General features: G+C 36.5%; 1 protein-coding gene across 4 annotated transcripts in view; it reads right to left on the reverse strand.

Moving 5' to 3' along the window:
- Window positions 1–18,388, reverse strand: part of CADM2 (cell adhesion molecule 2) — a 1,069,757-nt gene that overhangs the window by 131,736 nt on the left and 919,633 nt on the right. For all 4 annotated transcript variants that reach the window (XM_067739196.1, XM_067739197.1, XM_067739195.1 and 1 more), the window contains one exon: window positions 974–1,144. In XM_067739196.1, the coding sequence (XP_067595297.1) occupies window positions 974–1,144 (171 nt within the window). The remainder of the gene's footprint in view (window positions 1–973; window positions 1,145–18,388) is intronic.

Consider the following 18,388-nt stretch of genomic DNA (forward strand, 5'->3'; position numbering starts at 1 on the left):
ACTAATATGTAGAGTTAACATTTTAAGGTTCAATGTAATTTCGCATCACACACACAAATATAAACTTGAACTATAATTTATCACAGATAACAAACTCAACAAAAAAATCTCTAATATTGGAAAAAGACAAGTAATAGGATTCAGAAATAAAATTCTTTGTACTCTACTCTTTTCAACTTTGTTACATATTTCAATTCATTCATTTTCATTTTGATAAATATTTATAGATCACCTGCTATATCCCAAGGACATTGCTAAATACGAAAGCATCATGATTATAAGTCGACCATTTGCTAGTTGTGTGAACTTGGCCAAGTGACTCAACCACTATAATCTTCAGTGTTCTTATCCATAAATTGCAAGTAAAGAGAGCAGTAACTATTCATCAGGCTATTATGCTGATGCCCTAACTTGAGATAACATGAGTTGAGATAATGCCAGCAAAGCATTCAGCACTGCCCGGGCTCACTGGAGTCATCCAATTTATGTTCTCATCAATTGTGAACAATAATGATGTTGATAAAGAAAACATAACAGATATGCCCCAGTGTTCATAAAGACTTAGCATATTTTAAAAAATAGAAAAAAAATAGTATAATTTTAAAAGAACAGATGGTAAGCCACGTTTGCATATAATAACATTACATTTAGAAAGTTCATCAAGGCTTTTTCAGATTTCCACTTCTCACTGATTCTGCCAAAATTACTGCTCTTCCTGCCCAAAATTTGGAAGATAATTAGGAGTTTTAACCTTCTGATATCTTCTTTCTTTTTCTTCCTTGTCAAGAATGATAATCAAGCAAGGACTCCTTTCCTTTGAATGTGATTAATACTAATGAGGTCAGTTTTACTTCATTTGGCTATAGATTTTGCTGCACATTTTCTGTAACTTCAGAAAATTTTTGAAATGATTTTAAATGTAGATGCAGAGATTTGGCGTCAAATAAAGAGTTATGGAGTAGCGTTTACTTACAGTGTATTTCTAGCACCTGCATGGCCACCTGAGGGGTGGCATTGAGAGATTCATGGTCTACTCTGCAGATGACCGCCACGCCATCGTCGCTTCGGTCCACTCGGAAGTCCAGTGTGCTGCTGACCGTGAAAGTCTTGCGATTTGCATCTTCTTCCTTTAAATATTTTACATCTGAAAATAAAATATAAAATTTTAAATTCTGTGAAGTTCTCTTTCAAAATGTAACAGATTTCATTTACTCGAGACACACTGGAAGCCTCTTCTCCCGATCTTTACACAATTTTAAAAAGTAAATATTTGTTAGTTTCACATTTAATCCATTTCGTTTTGAGTAAACAGAAATAAAACTACTTCAGAAATACATTTTAAAAGTTAAATACAGAAATAAAAGGGAAGGTCACAGCACTTTTTTTTTTTTATACTCCATTTGAAAAATCAGGCCATTTTACAATATTAATCTCTTTTCTTTAAATTTAAGTTTTATTAAAAGATAATCTTAATTCTCTGAACCACAAGCACAATTGAGAAGAGCAATTTCACAACAATCTGGGTATGCCTAAAAGGAAGCACAGTGTGTTTGAGCTATGATTTTAACATGAACACTGTGAGGTGAACATAATTGCTAAAGAATACCTAAGATGAGAAAGTTGTCATCTTTGGTAAAGAAGGAGAACAGTCATGTGAACATTTTGAATATTTAAATATCTATCTACCTATCTATATATATTTTCAATGAAATTTCTATTGAGAAAAATGCTCTTCACTTAGCTGAAGAATTCATTTCAGCCTGAATGAGAATACTTTCCTCAAGATGTGAATTCACTTATCAATACTTAAACTTACTGTGCATTATTCAGATTCATCATTGAATGATGCACTTAGGGATTATTTGTTCTCTGTGGAAAAGGGATTTAATAATATTTTCATTTAATTTGAAATTTCTCAAGTCTAAAGTAGCTGATGAGAAGAGGGCAATTTTAATGGCTTAGAAATCAATATAACAGACTAAGGTTAAGATATCTTTTAACAAGATCTTAAATATAGTTGAGGGAGAAAGCTGTTTGAATTCTTAGCATTTCATTTCAAATGAAAAATGATACTTTTTATGAAAAGACTTCTTTTGCATAATATGCATAAAATATTTGATTCTAGCATGTATTAAATATTTTTAAAATATTTATAAATATATTAATTATAAGAAATTAATGTAAGTTCAGCTTCTCCATTGTGCTCTATGCAAAGATTTCACTTGGAAAATAATATCAAATCTTATGTATTTGATGTGTAGATATTTGCATGGTCCACTGCATTTTACTTATTTCCAGAGAAGAATGTCTTTACCTTATTGATTTTAAAAATAAATATTAGTAAAGTATAAAACTAGATAAATGTCACACGTCTTATTTTGAAACTATATGTTTATGACTGTGTTCAGAAATTAGGAAAATAATTATCTAATTAAGATTTTTACCACAAAAAGATTTATGTAATTTAGGCTGTTTTGACACTAAGAAAAAATTCTAACATTTGGAAAGGTGGGAAAGAATATAAAATTCTCAACTCCATCTTTTAACTATAAATTAATCATACAGGATACAGGGCTTTCCATTAACATGTGTCTTATGAAATATCTCATTTTTGTTAACTAAAGTCATTTATGAGATTTTTGCATTTGAAAATTAGATTCAACTTCAGTTAAAAAAATATTAGAGAAAAAGATGAAATGATCTCCTTTCAGTCAAAATATGTCAGGATAGGGAGAGGGGGAAGATGGTGGAAGAGTAAGACAAGGAGATCACCTTCCTCCCCACAGATACACTAGAAATACATCTACACATGGAACAACTCCTACAGAACACCTACTAAACGCTGGCAGAAGAATTCAGACCTCCCAAAAGGCAAGAAACTCCCCACGTACCTGGGTAGGGCAAAAGAAAAAAGAATAAAGAGCCAAAAGAATAGGGATGGGACCTGCACCAGTGGGAGGGAGCTGTGAAGGAGGAAAGGTTTCCACACACTAGGAAACCCCTTCGCGGCCGGAGACTGCGGGTGGCGGAGGGGGAAAGCTTCGGAGCCACGGAGGAGAGCACAGCAACAGGGGTGCAGAGGGCAAAGTGGAGAGATTCCCGCACAGAGGATCAGGTGCCAACCAGCACTCACCAGCCCGAGAGGCTTGTCTGCTCACCCGCCGGGGCGGGCAGGGCTGGGAGCTGAGGCTCACGCTTCAGAGGTCGGATCCCAGGGAGAGGACTGGGGTTGGTGGCGTGAACACAGCCTGAAGGGGTTAGTGCACCACGGCTAGCCAGGAGGGAGTCCGGGGAAAAGTCTGGAGCTGCCGAAGAGGCAAGAGACTTTTTCTTCCCTCTTTGTTTCCTAGTGCGCCACGGAACGGGATTAATAGCACCGCTTAAAGGAGCTCCAGAGGCAGGCGCAAGCCGCGGCTAACAGCGCGGACCACAGAGACGTGCATGAGACGCTAAGGCTGCTGCTGCAGCCACCAAGAAGCCTGTGTGCGAGCACAGGTCACTCTCCACACCTACCTTCCGGGGAGCCTGTGCAGCCCGCCACTGCCAGGGTCCCGGAATCCAGGGACAACTTCCCCGGGAGAATGGACGGTGCACCTCAGGCTGGTGCAACATCACGCTGGCCTCTGCCGCTGCACTCCGTACCCCTCCCTCCCCCCGACCTGAGTGAGCCAGAGCCCCAGAATCAGCGGCTCCTTTAACCCCGTCCCGTCTGAGCGAAGAACAGACACCCTGCGGCGACCTACACGCAGAGGCGGGGCCAAATCCAAAGCTGAGCCCCTGGGAGCTGTGAGAACAAAGAAGAGAAAAGAAAATCCCTCCCAGCAGCCTCAGAAGCAGCAGATTAAAGCTCCACAATCAACATGATGTACCCTGCATCAGTGGAATACCTGAATAGACAACGAATCATCCCAAATTCGGGAGGTGGACTCTGAGAGCAAGATTTATGATTTTTTCCCCTTTTCCTCTTTTTGTGAGTGTGTATGTGTATGCTTCTGTGTGAGATTTTGTCTGTATAGCTTTGCTTTCACCATTTGTCCTAAGGTTCTATCCATCTGTTTTTTTTTTTTTTTTTACTTAAAAAAAAATTTTGTTAATAATTATTTTTCATTTTAATAACTTTATTTTATTATATCTTATTTTATTTTATCCTCTTTCTTTCTTCCTTCCTTCCTTTCTTCCTTCCTTCCTTCCTCTCTCTACCTCTCTCTTTCTTTCTTTCTTTCTCTTTCTCTTTCTTTCTTTCTCTTTCTCTCTCTCCCTCTCTCTCTCTTTCTCTCTCTCTCTCTCTCTCTCTCTTTTCTTTCTACTTTTTCTCCCTTTTATTCTGAGCTGTGGGGATGAAAGGCTCTTGGTGCTGCAACCAGGGGTCACTGCTGTGCCTCTGAGGTCAGAGAGCCAACTTCAGGACACTGGCCCACAAGAGAACTCCCAGCTCCACGTAATATCAAAAGGCGAAAATCTCCCAGAGATATCCACCTCAACACCAACACCCAGCTTCACTCAATGACCAGCAAGCTACAGTGCTGGACACCCTATGCCAAACAACTAGCAAGACAGGAACACAACCCCACCCATTAGCAGAGAGGCTGCTTAAAATCATAATAAGTCCACAGATACCCCAAAACACACCACCAGACATGGACCTGCCCACCAGAAAGACAAGATCCAGCCTCATCCACCAGAACACAGGCACTAGTCCCCTCCACCAGGAAGCCTACACAACCCACTGAAACAACTTTAGCCACTGGGGACAGACACCAAAAAGAACGGGAAATACGAACCTGCAGCCTGCAAATTGGGGACCCCAAACATAATAAGATAAGCAAAATGAGAAGACAGAAAAACACACAGCAAATGAAGGAGCAAGATAAAAACCCACCAGACCTAACAAATGAACAGGAAATACGCAGTCTACCTGAAAAAGAATTCAGAATAATGATAGTAAAGATGATCCAAAATCTTGGAAATAGAATAGAGAAAATGCAAGAAACATTTAACAAGGACCTAGAAGATCTAAAGATGAAACAAGCAATGATGAGCAACACAATAAATGAAATTTAAAATACTCTAGAAGGGATCAATAGCAGAATAACTGAGACAGAAGAATGGTAAGTGACCTGGAAGATAATATAGTGGAAATAACTACTGCAGAGCAGAATAAAGAAAAAAGAATGAAAAGAACTGAGGACAGTCTCAGAGACCTCTGGGACAACATTAAATGGACCAACATTTGAATTATAGGGGTTCCAGGAGAAGAAGAGAAAAAGAAAGGGACTGAGAAAATATTTGAAGAGATTATAGTTGAAAACTTCCCTAATATGGGAAAGGAAATAGTTAATCAAGTCCAGGAAGCACAGAGAGTCCCATACAGGAAAAATCCAAGGAGAAACACGCCAAGACACATATTAATCAAACTGTCAAAAATTAAATACAAAGAAAACATATTAAAAGCAGAAAGAGAAAAACAACAAACAACACACAAGGGAATCCGCATAAGGTTAACAGCTGATCTTTCAGCAGAAACTCTGCAAGCCAGAAGGGCCTGGCAGGACATATTTAAAGTGATGAAGGAGAAAAACCTACAACCAAGATTACCCAGCAATGATCTCATTCAGATTTGATGGAGAAATTAAAGGCTTTATAGACAAGGAAAAGCTGAGAGACTTCAGCACCACCAAACCAGCTTTACAACAAATGCTAAAGGATCTTCTCTAGGCAAGGAACACAAGAGAAGGAAAAGATCTAAAATTACAAACCCAAAACAATTAAGAAAATTGGAATAGGAACATACATATCGATAATTACCTTAAATGTAAATGGATTAAATGCTCCCACCAAAAGACACAGACTGGCTGAATGGATACAAAAACAAGACCCATATATATGCTGTCTACAAGAGACCCACTTCAGACCTGGAGACACATGCAGACTGAAAGTGAGGGGATGGAAAAAGATATTCCATGCAAATGGAAACCAAAAGAAAGCTGGAGTAGCAATTCTCATATCAGACAAAATAGACTTTAAAATAAAACTATTACAAGAGACAAAGAAGGACACTACATAATGATCAAGGGATTGATCCAAGAAGAAGTTATAATAATAGTAAATATTTATGCACCCAACCTAGGAGCACCTCAATATATAAGGCAAATAATAACAGCCATAAAAGGGGAAATCGACAGTAACACATTCATAGTAGGGGACTTTAACACCCCACTTTCACCAATGGACAGATAATCCAAAATGAAAATAAATAAGGAAACACAAGCGTTAAATGATACATTAAACAAGATGGACTTAATTGGTATTTATAGGACCTTCCATCCAAAAACAACAGAATACACATTCTTCTCAAGTGCTTATGGAACATTCTCCAGGACAGATCACATCTTGGGTCACAAATCAAGACTTGGTAAATTTAAGAAAATTGAAATTGTATCAGGTATCTTTTCCGACCACAACGCTATGAGACTAGATATCAATTATAGGAAAAGATCTGTAAAAAATACAAACACATGGAGGCTAAACAATATACTATTAGTAACGAAGTGATCACTGAAGAAATCAAAGAGGAAATCAAAAAATACGTAGAAACAAAGGACAATGGAGACACGACGACCCAAAACCTATGGGATGGAGCAAAAGCAGTTCTAAGAGGGAAGTTTATAGCAATACAATCCTACCTTAAGAAACAGGAAACATTTCGAATAAACAACCTAACATTGCACCTAAAGCAATTAGAGAAAGAAGAACAAAAAAACCCCAAAGCTAGCAGAAGGAAATAAATCATAAAAATCAGATCAGATATAAATGAAAAAGAAATGAAGGAAACAATAGCAAAGATCAATAAAACTAAAAGCTGGTTCTTTGAGAATATAAACAAAATTGATAAACCGTAAGCCAGACTCATCAAGAAAAAAAGGGAGAAGACTCAAATCAATAGAATTAGAAATGAAAAAGGACAAGTAACAACTGACACTGCAGAAATACAAAAGATCATGAGAGATTACTATAAGCAACTCTATGCTAATAAAATGGACAACCTGGAAGAAATGGACAAATTCTTAGAAATACACAACCTGCCAAGACTGAAGCAGGAAGAAATAGAAAATATGAACAGGCCAATCACAAGCACTGAAATTGAAACTGTGATTAAAAATCTTCCAACAAGCAAAAGCCCAGCACCAGATGGCTTCACAGGCAAATTCTATCAAACATTTAGAGAAGAGCTAACACCTATCCTTTGCAAACTCTTCCAAAATATAGCAGAGGGAGGAACACCCCCAAACTCATTCTACGAGGCCACCATCACCCTGATTCCAAAACCAGACAAGGATTTCACAAAGAAAGAAAACTATAGGCCAATATCACTGAGGAACATAGATGCAAAAATCCTCAACAAAATACTAGCAAACAGAATCCAACAGCACATTTAAAGGATCATACAACATGATCAAGTGGGGTTTATTCCAGGAATGCAAGGATTCTTCAATATATGCAAATCAATCAATGTGATAAACCATATTAACAAATTGAAGGAGAAAAACCATATGGTCATCTCAATAGATGCAGAAAAAGCTTTCGACAAAATTCAACACCCATTTATGATAAAAACCCTGCAGAAAGTAGGCATAGAGGAAACTTTCCTCAACATAATAAAGGCCATATATGACAAACCCACAGCCAACATTGTCCTCAATGGTGAAAAACTGAAACCATTTCCATTAAGATCAGGAACAAGACAAGGTTGCCCACTCTCACCACTCTTACTCAACATAGTTTTGGAAGTTTTAGCCACAGAAATCAGAGAAGAAAAATAAAAGGAATCCAAATCGGAAAAGAAGAAGTAAAGCTGTCACTGTTTGCAGATGACATGATACTATACATAGAGAATCCTAAAGATGCTACCAGAAAACCACTAGAGCTAATCAATGAATTTGGTAAAGTAGCAGGATACAAAATGAATGCACAGAAATGTCTGGCATTCCTATACACTAATGATGAAAAATCTGAAAGTGAAATCAAGAAAACACTCCCATTTACCACTGCAACAAAAATAATAAAATATCTAGGAATAAACCTATCTAAGGAGACAAAAGACCTGTATGCAGAAAATTATAAGACACTGATGAGAGAAATTAAAAATGATACAAATAGATGGAGAGACATGCCGTGTTCTTGGATTGGAAGAATCAACATTGTGAAAATGACTCTACTACCAAAAGCAATCTACAGATTCAATGCAATCCCTATCAAACTACCACTGGCATTTTTCACAGAACTAGAACAAAATATTTCACAATTTCTATGGAAACACAAAAGACCACGAATAGCCAAAGCAATCTTGAGAACGAAAAATGGAGCTGGAGGAATCAGGCTCCCTGACTTCAGACTATACTACAAAGCTACAGTAATCAAGACAGTATGGTACTGGCACAAAAAGAGAATGATAGATCAATGGAACAGGATAGAAAGCCCAAAGATAAACCCACGCACATATGGACACCTTATCTTTGATAAAGGTGGCAGGAATGTACAGTGGAGAAAGGACAGTCTCTTCAATAAGTGGTGCTGGGAAAACTGGACAGGTACATGTAAAAGAATGAGATTAGAACACTCCTTAACACCATACACAAAAATAAACTCAAAATGGATTAAAGACCTAAATGTAAGGCCAGAAACTATCAAACTCTTAGAAGAAAACAAAGGTCAAACACTCTATGACATAAATCACAGCAAGATCCTTTTTGACCCACCTCCTAGAGAAATGGAAATAAAAACAAAAATAAACAAATGGGACTTAATGAAACTTCAAATCTTTTGCACAGCAAAGGAAACCATAAACAAGACGAAAAGACAACCCTCAGAATGGGAGAAAATATTTGCAAATGAAGCAACTGACAAAGGATTAATCTCCAAAATTTACAAGCAGCTCATGCAGCTCAGTAACAAAAGTACAAACAACCCAATCCAAAAATGGGCAGAAGACCTAGATAGAGATTTCTCCAAAGATATACAGACTGCCAACAAACACATGAAAGCATGCTCAACATCATTAATCATTAGAGAAATGCAAATCAAAACTACAATGAGATATCATCTCACACCGGTCAGAATGGCCATCATCCACAAATCTAGAAACAATAAATGTTGGAGAGGGTGTGGAGAAAAGGGAACACTCTTGCACTGCTGGTGGGAATGTGAATTGGTACAGCCACTATGGAGAACAGTATGGAGGTTCCTTAAAAAACTACAAATAGAACTACCATATGACCCAGCAATCCCACTACTGGGCATATACCCTGTGAAAACCATAATGCAGAAAGAGTCATGTAGCAAAATGTTCATTGCAGCTCTGTTTACAATAGCCAGGAGATGGATGCAAACTAAGTGTCCATCATTGGATGAATGGATAAAGAAGATGTGGCACATATATACAATGGAATATTACTCAGCCATAAAAAGAAACGAAATTGAGTTATTTGTAGTGAGGTGGGTGGACCTAGAGTCTGTCATACAGAATGAAATCAGAAAGAGAAAGACAAATACCATATACTAACGTATATATGGAATCTAAGAAAAGAAAAATGTCATCTAAGAAAAAAAAAAGTCATGAAGAACCTAGGGGTAAGACAGGAATAAAGCCACAGACCTACTAGAGAATGGACTTGAGGATATGGGGAGGGGGAAGGGTAAGCTGTGACAAAGTGAGAGAGTGGCATGGACATATATACACTACCACACGTAAAATAGATAGCTAGTGGGAAGCAGCCGCATAGCACAGGGAGATCAGCTCAGTGCTTTGTGACCACCTTGAGGGGTGGGATAGGGAGGGTGGGAGGGAGGAAGATGCAAGAGGGAAGAGATATGGGAACATATGTATATGTATAACTGATTCACTTTGTTATAAAGCAGAAACTAACACACCATTGTAAACCAATTATACTCCAATAAAGATGTAAAAAAAAAAATTTTTTTTAAATCACAGCTCCACCATCTGTGTTGTTCCAGGACAGGGGATGCTACAAGGTCAAGTGACAAAAAAAAAAAAAAAAAAAAAAAAGTCAGGATAATATAGATGCATTTATATTTCTTTGCTATATTAAAAAAAAATGAGGCTCTCTTACTTTTCAATGTCTCATATATTTATACAAAATGTTTCCTCATTTTTATAGTTTATATCCTTTCCTATAAATCTATGTCCAGTGTTTTCTTATTCATAGCTCTAATCAGTGGCAGTATAAGAAAATTTAGATCTCTTGACAAACCACTTTTATAATTATATTATACAATATATAAGAAATTATTCCAAGATATCACTGCTAATTGTTTAATTTTAATAACAGCTGCATTTCAAGAACCCACACATCTGCTTCCTTTAGCTGTTTCCTTTACAAAAGTATCATTTTATGTAATATTAATTGGACACATAAAATCTGAGAGCAATTGTATATAACATATTAATAATCGTCATTCAAAAGAAATAAACAAAAGTATAATTTGTTGCTTTTAATATTAGCTTATTTGACAGCTTATAGGGTTACTAGAAGGCATAAGATGAACAGGAAAAAGCACTGAAAAGAGCTAATCATAGTATCTTTCCCCACATTTTATGCTGACCTCCTCCCCCCCAAACAGGAAATAGTACTTAAAATTTATTTTTCTTTTTCTTTTTCTTTCTAGCTTTATAAAATAATTGATGCATTCCACAGTTACAGAACCAACAGAAATTTCTTTATATTGCATAGCTGACTCCTTGTTCTGTCTTGTTTTAGAGAGTTTCCATTTTTTTCTTCTTTGGCAAGTCACACCATTACTTCATCACATTGTGATCTAGAGCAGTGTTCCTCAAAAGGGAATGTTCATCTGAGTCACCTTTGCATCTTGTTAAAATGCAGATTCTGATTCAATAGTTGTGTGGTAGAGCCTGTAGGTCTGCTGCTGGCCCAAAGACATATTTTGAAGAGCAAGGGTATAATGTATACATCGACACCATAGGTGATATGACCAAAAGTGAGTGAATATTGGGAATAACTTTACTCAACTTTCTCTCTCTCTTTTTATTGCCACTCTCCATAAGCTTACATTCTACTTTTACTGTTTCCACATATATTTCTTCCTTTCATTTACATTTTTCAAAATACACATGTCATGTATTATATAATGTGTTGGTACAATGGTCGGCAAAAGCAAAAGGTATGAGCAAACGATAAACAGAGGAATTTGTAAAATTACATTCATCATAATCCTTGAAGTCACTCCTTTATCTTTTTCCAAAGGAGATTCTGGACATTTAAGAGATTGCTCTTAAGTAATCAGAACTGTGGTTGCTTCTGGTGGGTGGTTGCAAAAGGTCTCATAATACTACTGTGTTTACCTTGCATGTGTTAGAAATTTTCTGTAATAAAAATGTTTCTAAACATCTGCCTGGGAAAATTCCTCAAGTATGCTTCTCAACAAAAGTTATTTTCCTGAACATTTCTTGGTGAAGTCTCAAAGTAAAGATTTTATATCAATTTTTATATTGTGTAACTTTATCAGACAAAATGTATAATAGCGATCTGTTTATATTTGGGATTTTAGATCTTTTATCTGACTAAGAGCTAAGGTATGAAGAAAAATGGCAGCTATAATTGTGAGTTAGACTGCTGGAGCCCCCTCCAAATTAACACATTTAAAAACCAGAGTTTGGGATTAAAGTATACATACTATACTATATGTAAAATAGATAACCAACAAGGACCTACTGTATAGCACAGGGAAATATATTCAATATCTTATAATAATGGAAAAGAATGTAAAAAAAGTATATATTTATCTTTATATATGTATAACTGAATCACTTTGCTGTACACCTGAAACTAACACTACACTGTAAGTCAACTATATTTCAATAAAAAATTTTAAATTAAATAAATAAATAAAAACCCTAAGTTAACTACGGAACAAAGCAAAGAGTTATCTGGACGTTTTTACATCCAAATCTTTTCATAAAATATCAGATCTCAGGAGATATCTCTATATCCATCTTTCCAGATTTATAATATTAGGTTTACCTGCCTCTATATCTGTAGTTTCTGGCCACCTTTGTACTAGACTTTTAGAAGGAAAATCCTTTAAGTTGAGGTCTCTTCAGAAGTTACCTTGTCTCCACAATGGTTCTAATCACCTTGAGCAGTGTAATCTGAACTTTTGTCACATTTTTCCTTTCTGCACTTAGGTGATTTTGATCCCTTTTGAACAGATCCAGAATGAAGATACTCCCATTTTTATAAAGGCAAATCTTGTCCTTTGTCCTTGGTAGTCCTCTCTATCAGACCTGCACCTAAAGAGGGCCAGTTTCCTTTAATCCATTACAAAGCCTATACGCCACACTGGGAACAAGGCAGGGATTTATTTATTTTTATTTTTTAAAATTTTTATTTATTTTATTTATTTATTTTTAGCTGTGTTGGGTCTTCGTTGCCATGCGTGGGCTTTTTCTAGTTGTGGCAAGCGGGGCCTACTCTTCGTTGAGGTGGTCAGGCTTCTTACTGCGGTGACTTCTCTTGTTGCAGAGCACCGGCTCTAGGGCTTCAGTAGTTGCAACACGTGGGCTCAGTAGTTGTGGCTTGTGGGCTCTAAAGTGCAGGCTCAGTAGTTGTGGCGCACGGGCTTACTTGCTCCGCGGCATGTGGGATCTTTCAGACTAGGGCTCAAACTCATGTCCCCTGCACTGGTAGGTGGATTCTTAACCACTGCGCCACCAGGGAAGTCCCAAGGCAGGGATTTAAATACAGCTTCTGCCTTGTTGCCAGTACTAGAAGGATCATACCCTCTCATAATTTGGAGATATCTCTTGGGAATTATGTAGGATATTATGTGACTTCTCCTGAACTACTTGGGCCTTTAAATCTCTGGCCAAGAGCAAAGCTACAGGGTCTCTGTGTATACACCAGACATCACTGCTTATATAGAACATGAACTCTGCTGCTATTTTCAGAGTTTGTGTTTGTAAGTGATTTTGAAGAATCAGATGACAGTTTCAACAGGAGTATTCAAGAAATTTATTCTCAATCCATAGCACTGTTATTAATGGTACTTTAATTGTTTTACACCATTGTTAGTAAGCTGAATGCAGGTCCTCTTGCCATACAGAAGAGAATATGTGAGCATTAAATGAGATAACTTGGCTTTATTGCCAAAAATTTGGAGTGGACATATTGGACAAATAGATATGTTACATAATTCTTGTTTAAAAGAAGTTTTATAGATCAAAATTTCTAAAAGTAAATGCATCATTTTTAGAAGATAACCAGCTTTCCCGTCATTTAAAAAGACTGACATAAAGTAACTATGTCTAGTTAACTTAGTAACCTAGACATATTTTAAAACCAGTTTGTCTTGAAAGGATTGTTGGGAAATTTTTTTTCTTAAGCTTAAGAGTACTACAGGATTTTATTTTTTTAACATCATTATTGGAATATAATTGCTTTACAATGGTGTGTTAGTTTCTGTCGTATAACAAAGTGAATCAGCTATACATAGACATACATCCCCATATCTCCTCCCTCTTGCATCTCCCTCCAACCCTCCCTATCCCACCCCTCTAGGTGGACACAAAGCACCACAGAGCTGATCTCCCTGTGCTATGCAGCTGCTTCCCACTAGCTATCTATTTTATATTTGGTAGTGTATATATGTCCATGCCACTCTCACTTTGTCCCAGCTTACCCTTCCCCCTCCCCGTGTCCTCAAGTCCATTCTCTATGCCTGAGTCTGTCATCTGTCCTGCCCCTAGGTTCTTCAGAAGCATTTTTTTTTTTAGATTCCATATATATGTGTTAGCATACGGTATTTGTTTTTCTCTCTCTGACTTACTTCACTCTGTAACACAGTCTCTAGGTCCATCCACCAAACTACAAATAACTCAATTTCGTTTCTTTTTATGGCTGAGGAGTATTCCATTGTACATATCTGCCACATCTTCTTTATCCATTCATATGTCAATGGATACTTAGCTTGCTTCCATGTCCTGGCTGTAGTAAATAGAGCCGCAATGAACATCGTGGCACATGACGTTTTTTGAGTTATGGTCTTCTCAGGGTATATGCCCACTAGTGGGATTACTGGGTCATATGGTAGTTCGATTTTTAGTTTTTTGAGGAACCTCCATGATGTTCTCCATAGTGGCTGTATCAATTTACATTCCCACCAGCAGTGCAAGAGGGTTCCCTCTTCTCCACACCCTCTCCAGCATTTAGTGTTTATAGATTTTTTTGATGATGGCCATTTTGACCGGTGTGAGGTGATACCTCATTGTAGTTTTGATTTGCATTTCTCTAATGATTCGTGATGTTGAGCATCCTTTCATGTGTTTGTTGGCAATCTGTATATCTTCTTTGGAGAAATGTCTAGGTCTTCTGCCCATTTTTGGATTGGGTTGTTTGGTTTTTTTTTGATATTGAGCTGCATGAGCTGCTTATATATTTTGGAGATTAATCCTTTGTCAGTTGCTTTGTTTGCAAATATTTTCTCCCATTCTGAGGGTTGTCTTTTATCTTGTTTATGGTTTCCTTTGCTGTGCAAAAGCTTTTCACTTTCATTAGGTCCCATTTGTTTATTTTTGTTTTTATTTCCATTTCTCTAGGAGGTGGGTCAAAAAGGTTCTTGCTGTGATTTATGTCATAGAGTGTTCTGCCTATGTTTTCCTCTAAGAGTTTTATAGTGTCTAGCCTTACATTTAGGTCTTTAATCTATTTTGAGTTTATTTTTGTGTATGGTATCAGGGAGTGTTCTAATTTCATTCCTTTACATGTAGCTATCCAGTTTTCCCAGCACCACTTATTGAAGAGGCTGTCTTTCATCCATTGTATATTCTTGCCTCCTCTATCAACGATAAGGTGACCATATGTGTGTGGGTTTATCTCTGGGATTTTTATCCTGTCCCATTGATCTATATTTCTGTTTTTCTGCCAGTACCATACTGTCTTGATTACTGTCGCTTTGTATTATAGTCTGAAGTCAGGGAGCCTTATTCCTCCAGCTCTATTTTTCTTTCTCAAGATTGTTTTAGTTATTTGGGGTCTTTTGTGTTTCCATACAAATTGTGAAATTTTTTGTTCTAGTTCTGTGAAAAATGCCAGTGGTAGTATGAGAGGGATTGCACTGAATCTGTAGATTGCTTTGGGTAGTATAGTCATTTTCACAATGTTGATTCTTCCAATCCAAGAACATTGTATATCTCTTCATCTGTTTGTATTGTCTTTAATTTCTTTCATCAGTGTCATAGTTTTCTGCATACAGGTCTTTCATATCCTTAGGAAGGTTTATTCCTAGGTATTTTATTCTTTTTGTTGCAATGGTAAATGGGCGTGTTTCCTTAATTTCTCTTTCCGATTTTTCATCATTATTTTATAGGAATGCAAGAGATTTTTGTGCATTAATTTTGTATCCTGCTACTTTACTAAATTCATTGATTAGCACTAGTACTTTTCTGGTAGCCTTTTTAAGATTCTCTATGTATAGTATCATGTCATCTACAAACAGTGACAGCTTTACTTCTACTTTTCCGATTTGGATTACTTTTATTTCTTTTTCTTTTCTGATTGCTATGGTTAAAATTTCCAAACTATGTTGAATAACAGTGGTGAGAATGGACAACCTTGTCTTGTTCCTGATCTTAGAGGAAATGGTTTCAGTTTTTCACCATTGAGAATGATGTTGGCTGTGGGTTTGTCATATATGGCCTTTATTATGTTGAGGTAACTTCCCTTTATGCCTACTTTCTGGGGAGTTTTATCATAAATGGGTGCATATATTGAGATGAGCATAAGGTTTTTCTCGATCAGTTTGTTAATATGGTTTATCACATTGAATGATTTACATATATTGAAGAATCCTTGCATTCCTGGGATAAACCCCACTTGATCATGGTGTATGATCCTTTTACTGTGCTGTTGGATTCTGTTTGCTAGTATTTTGTTGTGGATATTTGCATCTATGTTCATCAGTGATATTGGTCTGTAGTTTTTTTGTGTGTGTGTGTTTGTGTGTGTGTGGCATCTTTGTCTGGTTTTGGTATCAGTGTGATAGTGGCCTCATAGAATGAGTTTGGGAGTATTCCTCCCTCTGCTATATTTTGGAAGAGTTTGAGAAGGATAGGTGTTAGCTCTTCTCTAAATGTGTGACAGAATTCACCTGTGAAGCCATCTGGTCCTGGGCTTTTGTTTGTTGGAAGATTTTTAATCACAGCTTCAATCAGTGCTTTTGACTGGTCTGTTTTTTTTTTATTTTGTATTTCTTCCTGGTTCAGTCTCAGAAGGTTTTGCTTTTCTAAGAATTTGTCCATTTATTCCAGGTTGTCCACTTTATTGGCATATAGTTGCCTGTAGTAATCTCTCATGATTCTTTGTATTTCTGCAGTGTCAGTTGTTACTTCTCCTTTTTCATTTCTATTGATTTGTCTTCTCCCTTTTTTTCTTGATGAGTCTGCCTAAGTGTTTATCAATTTTGTTTAGCCTGGCTAAGTGTTTATCAATTTTGTTTATCTTCTCAAAGAACCAGCTTTTAGTTTTATTGATCTTTGTTATCTTTTCCTTCATTTCTTTTTCATTTATTTCAGATCTGATCTTTATGATTTCTTTGCTTCTGTTAATTTTGGGTTTTTTTTTTTTCTTTCTCTAAGTGCTTTAGCTGTAAGGTTAGATTGTTTATTTGAGATGTTCCTTGTTTCTTGAGGTAGGATTGTATTACTATAAACTTCCCTCTTAGAACTGCTTTTACTGCATCCCTTAGATTTTGGATCATTGTGTTTCCATTGTCATTTGTTTTTAGGTACTTCTTGATTTCCTCTTTGATTTCTTCAGTGATCTCTTGGTTATTTAGTTGTGTATTGTTTAGCCTCCATGTGTCTGTATTTTTTACATATTTTTTTTCCTGTAATTGATATCTAGTCTCATAGCGTTGTGGTTGGAAAAGATACTTGATACAATTTCAATTTTCTTAAATTTACCAAGGCTTGATTTGTGACCCAAGATGTGATCCATCCTGGAGAATGTTCCATGAGCACTGGAGAAAAAAGTGTAATCTGCTGTTTTTGGATGGAATGTCCTATAAATATCAATTATGTCCATCTTGTTTAATGTATCATTTAAAGCTTGTGTTTCTTTATTTTCATTTTGGATGATCTGTCCATTTTTGAAAGTGGGGTGTTAAAGTCCCCTAATATGATTGTGTTACTGTCAATTTCCCCTTTTATGGCTGTTAGCATTTACCTTATGGACTGAGGTACTCCTATGCTGGGGGCATATTTACAATTGTTATATCTTCTTCTTGGATAGATCCCTTGATCATTATGTAGTGTCCTTCTTTGTCTCTTGTAATAGTCTTTATTTTAAAGTCCATTTTGTCTGATACGAGAATTGCTACTCCAGCTTTCTTCTGATTTCCATTTGCATATCTTTTTCCATCCCAACACTTTCAGTCTGTATGTGTCCCTAGGTCTGAAGTGGGTCTCTTGTAGATAGCATATGTATGGGTCTTGCTTTTGTATCCATTCAGCCAGTCTGTGTCTTTTGGATGGAGCATTTAATCCATTTACTTTTAGAGTAGCTATCAATATGTATGCTCCTATTACCATTTTCTTAATTGTTTTGAGTTTGTTATTGTAAATATTTTCCTTCTCTTGTGTTTCCTGCTTAGAGAAGTTCCTTTAGCGTTTGTTGTAAAGTTGCTTTGGTGGTGCTGAATTCTCTTCACTTTTGCTTATCTGTAAAGCTTTTAATTTCTCTTTCGAATCTGAAAGAGATCCTTGTGGGTAGAGTAATCTTGGTTGTAGGTTTTTCCCTTTCTTCACTTTAAATATGTCCTACCACTCCCTTCTAGCTTGTAGAGCTTCTGCTGAAAGATCAGGTGTACCTTATGAGGTTTCCCTTGTATGTTAAGTGTTGCTTTTTCCTTGCTGTTTTTAGTATTTTTTTTCATATTTAATTCTTAATAGTTTGTTTAATATGTGTCTTGGTATGTTTCTCCTTGGATTTATCCTGTATGGGACTCTCTGCGCTTCCTGGACTTGATTGACTATTTCCTTACCCATACTAAGGAAGTTTTCAACTATAACCTCTCCAAATATTTTCTCAGTCCCTTTTTATTTCTCTTCTTCTTCTGGGACCCTTATAATTCGAATGTTGGTGTGTTTCATGTTGTCCAGAGGTCTCTGAGACTGTCCTCAATTCCTTTTATTCTTTTTTCTTTATTCTTCTCTGTGGTAGTTATTTCCACTCTTTTATCTTCCAGGTCACTTATCCATTCTTCTGCCTCAGTTATTCTGCTATTAATTCCTTCTAGAGAATTTTTAACTTAATTTATTGTGTTGTTCTCATTGTTTGTTTGCTCTTCAGTTCTTCTA

This window comes from Pseudorca crassidens, chromosome 5 (genome assembly GCF_039906515.1).
Source record: "Pseudorca crassidens isolate mPseCra1 chromosome 5, mPseCra1.hap1, whole genome shotgun sequence".
NCBI lineage: Eukaryota > Metazoa > Chordata > Mammalia > Artiodactyla > Delphinidae > Pseudorca > Pseudorca crassidens.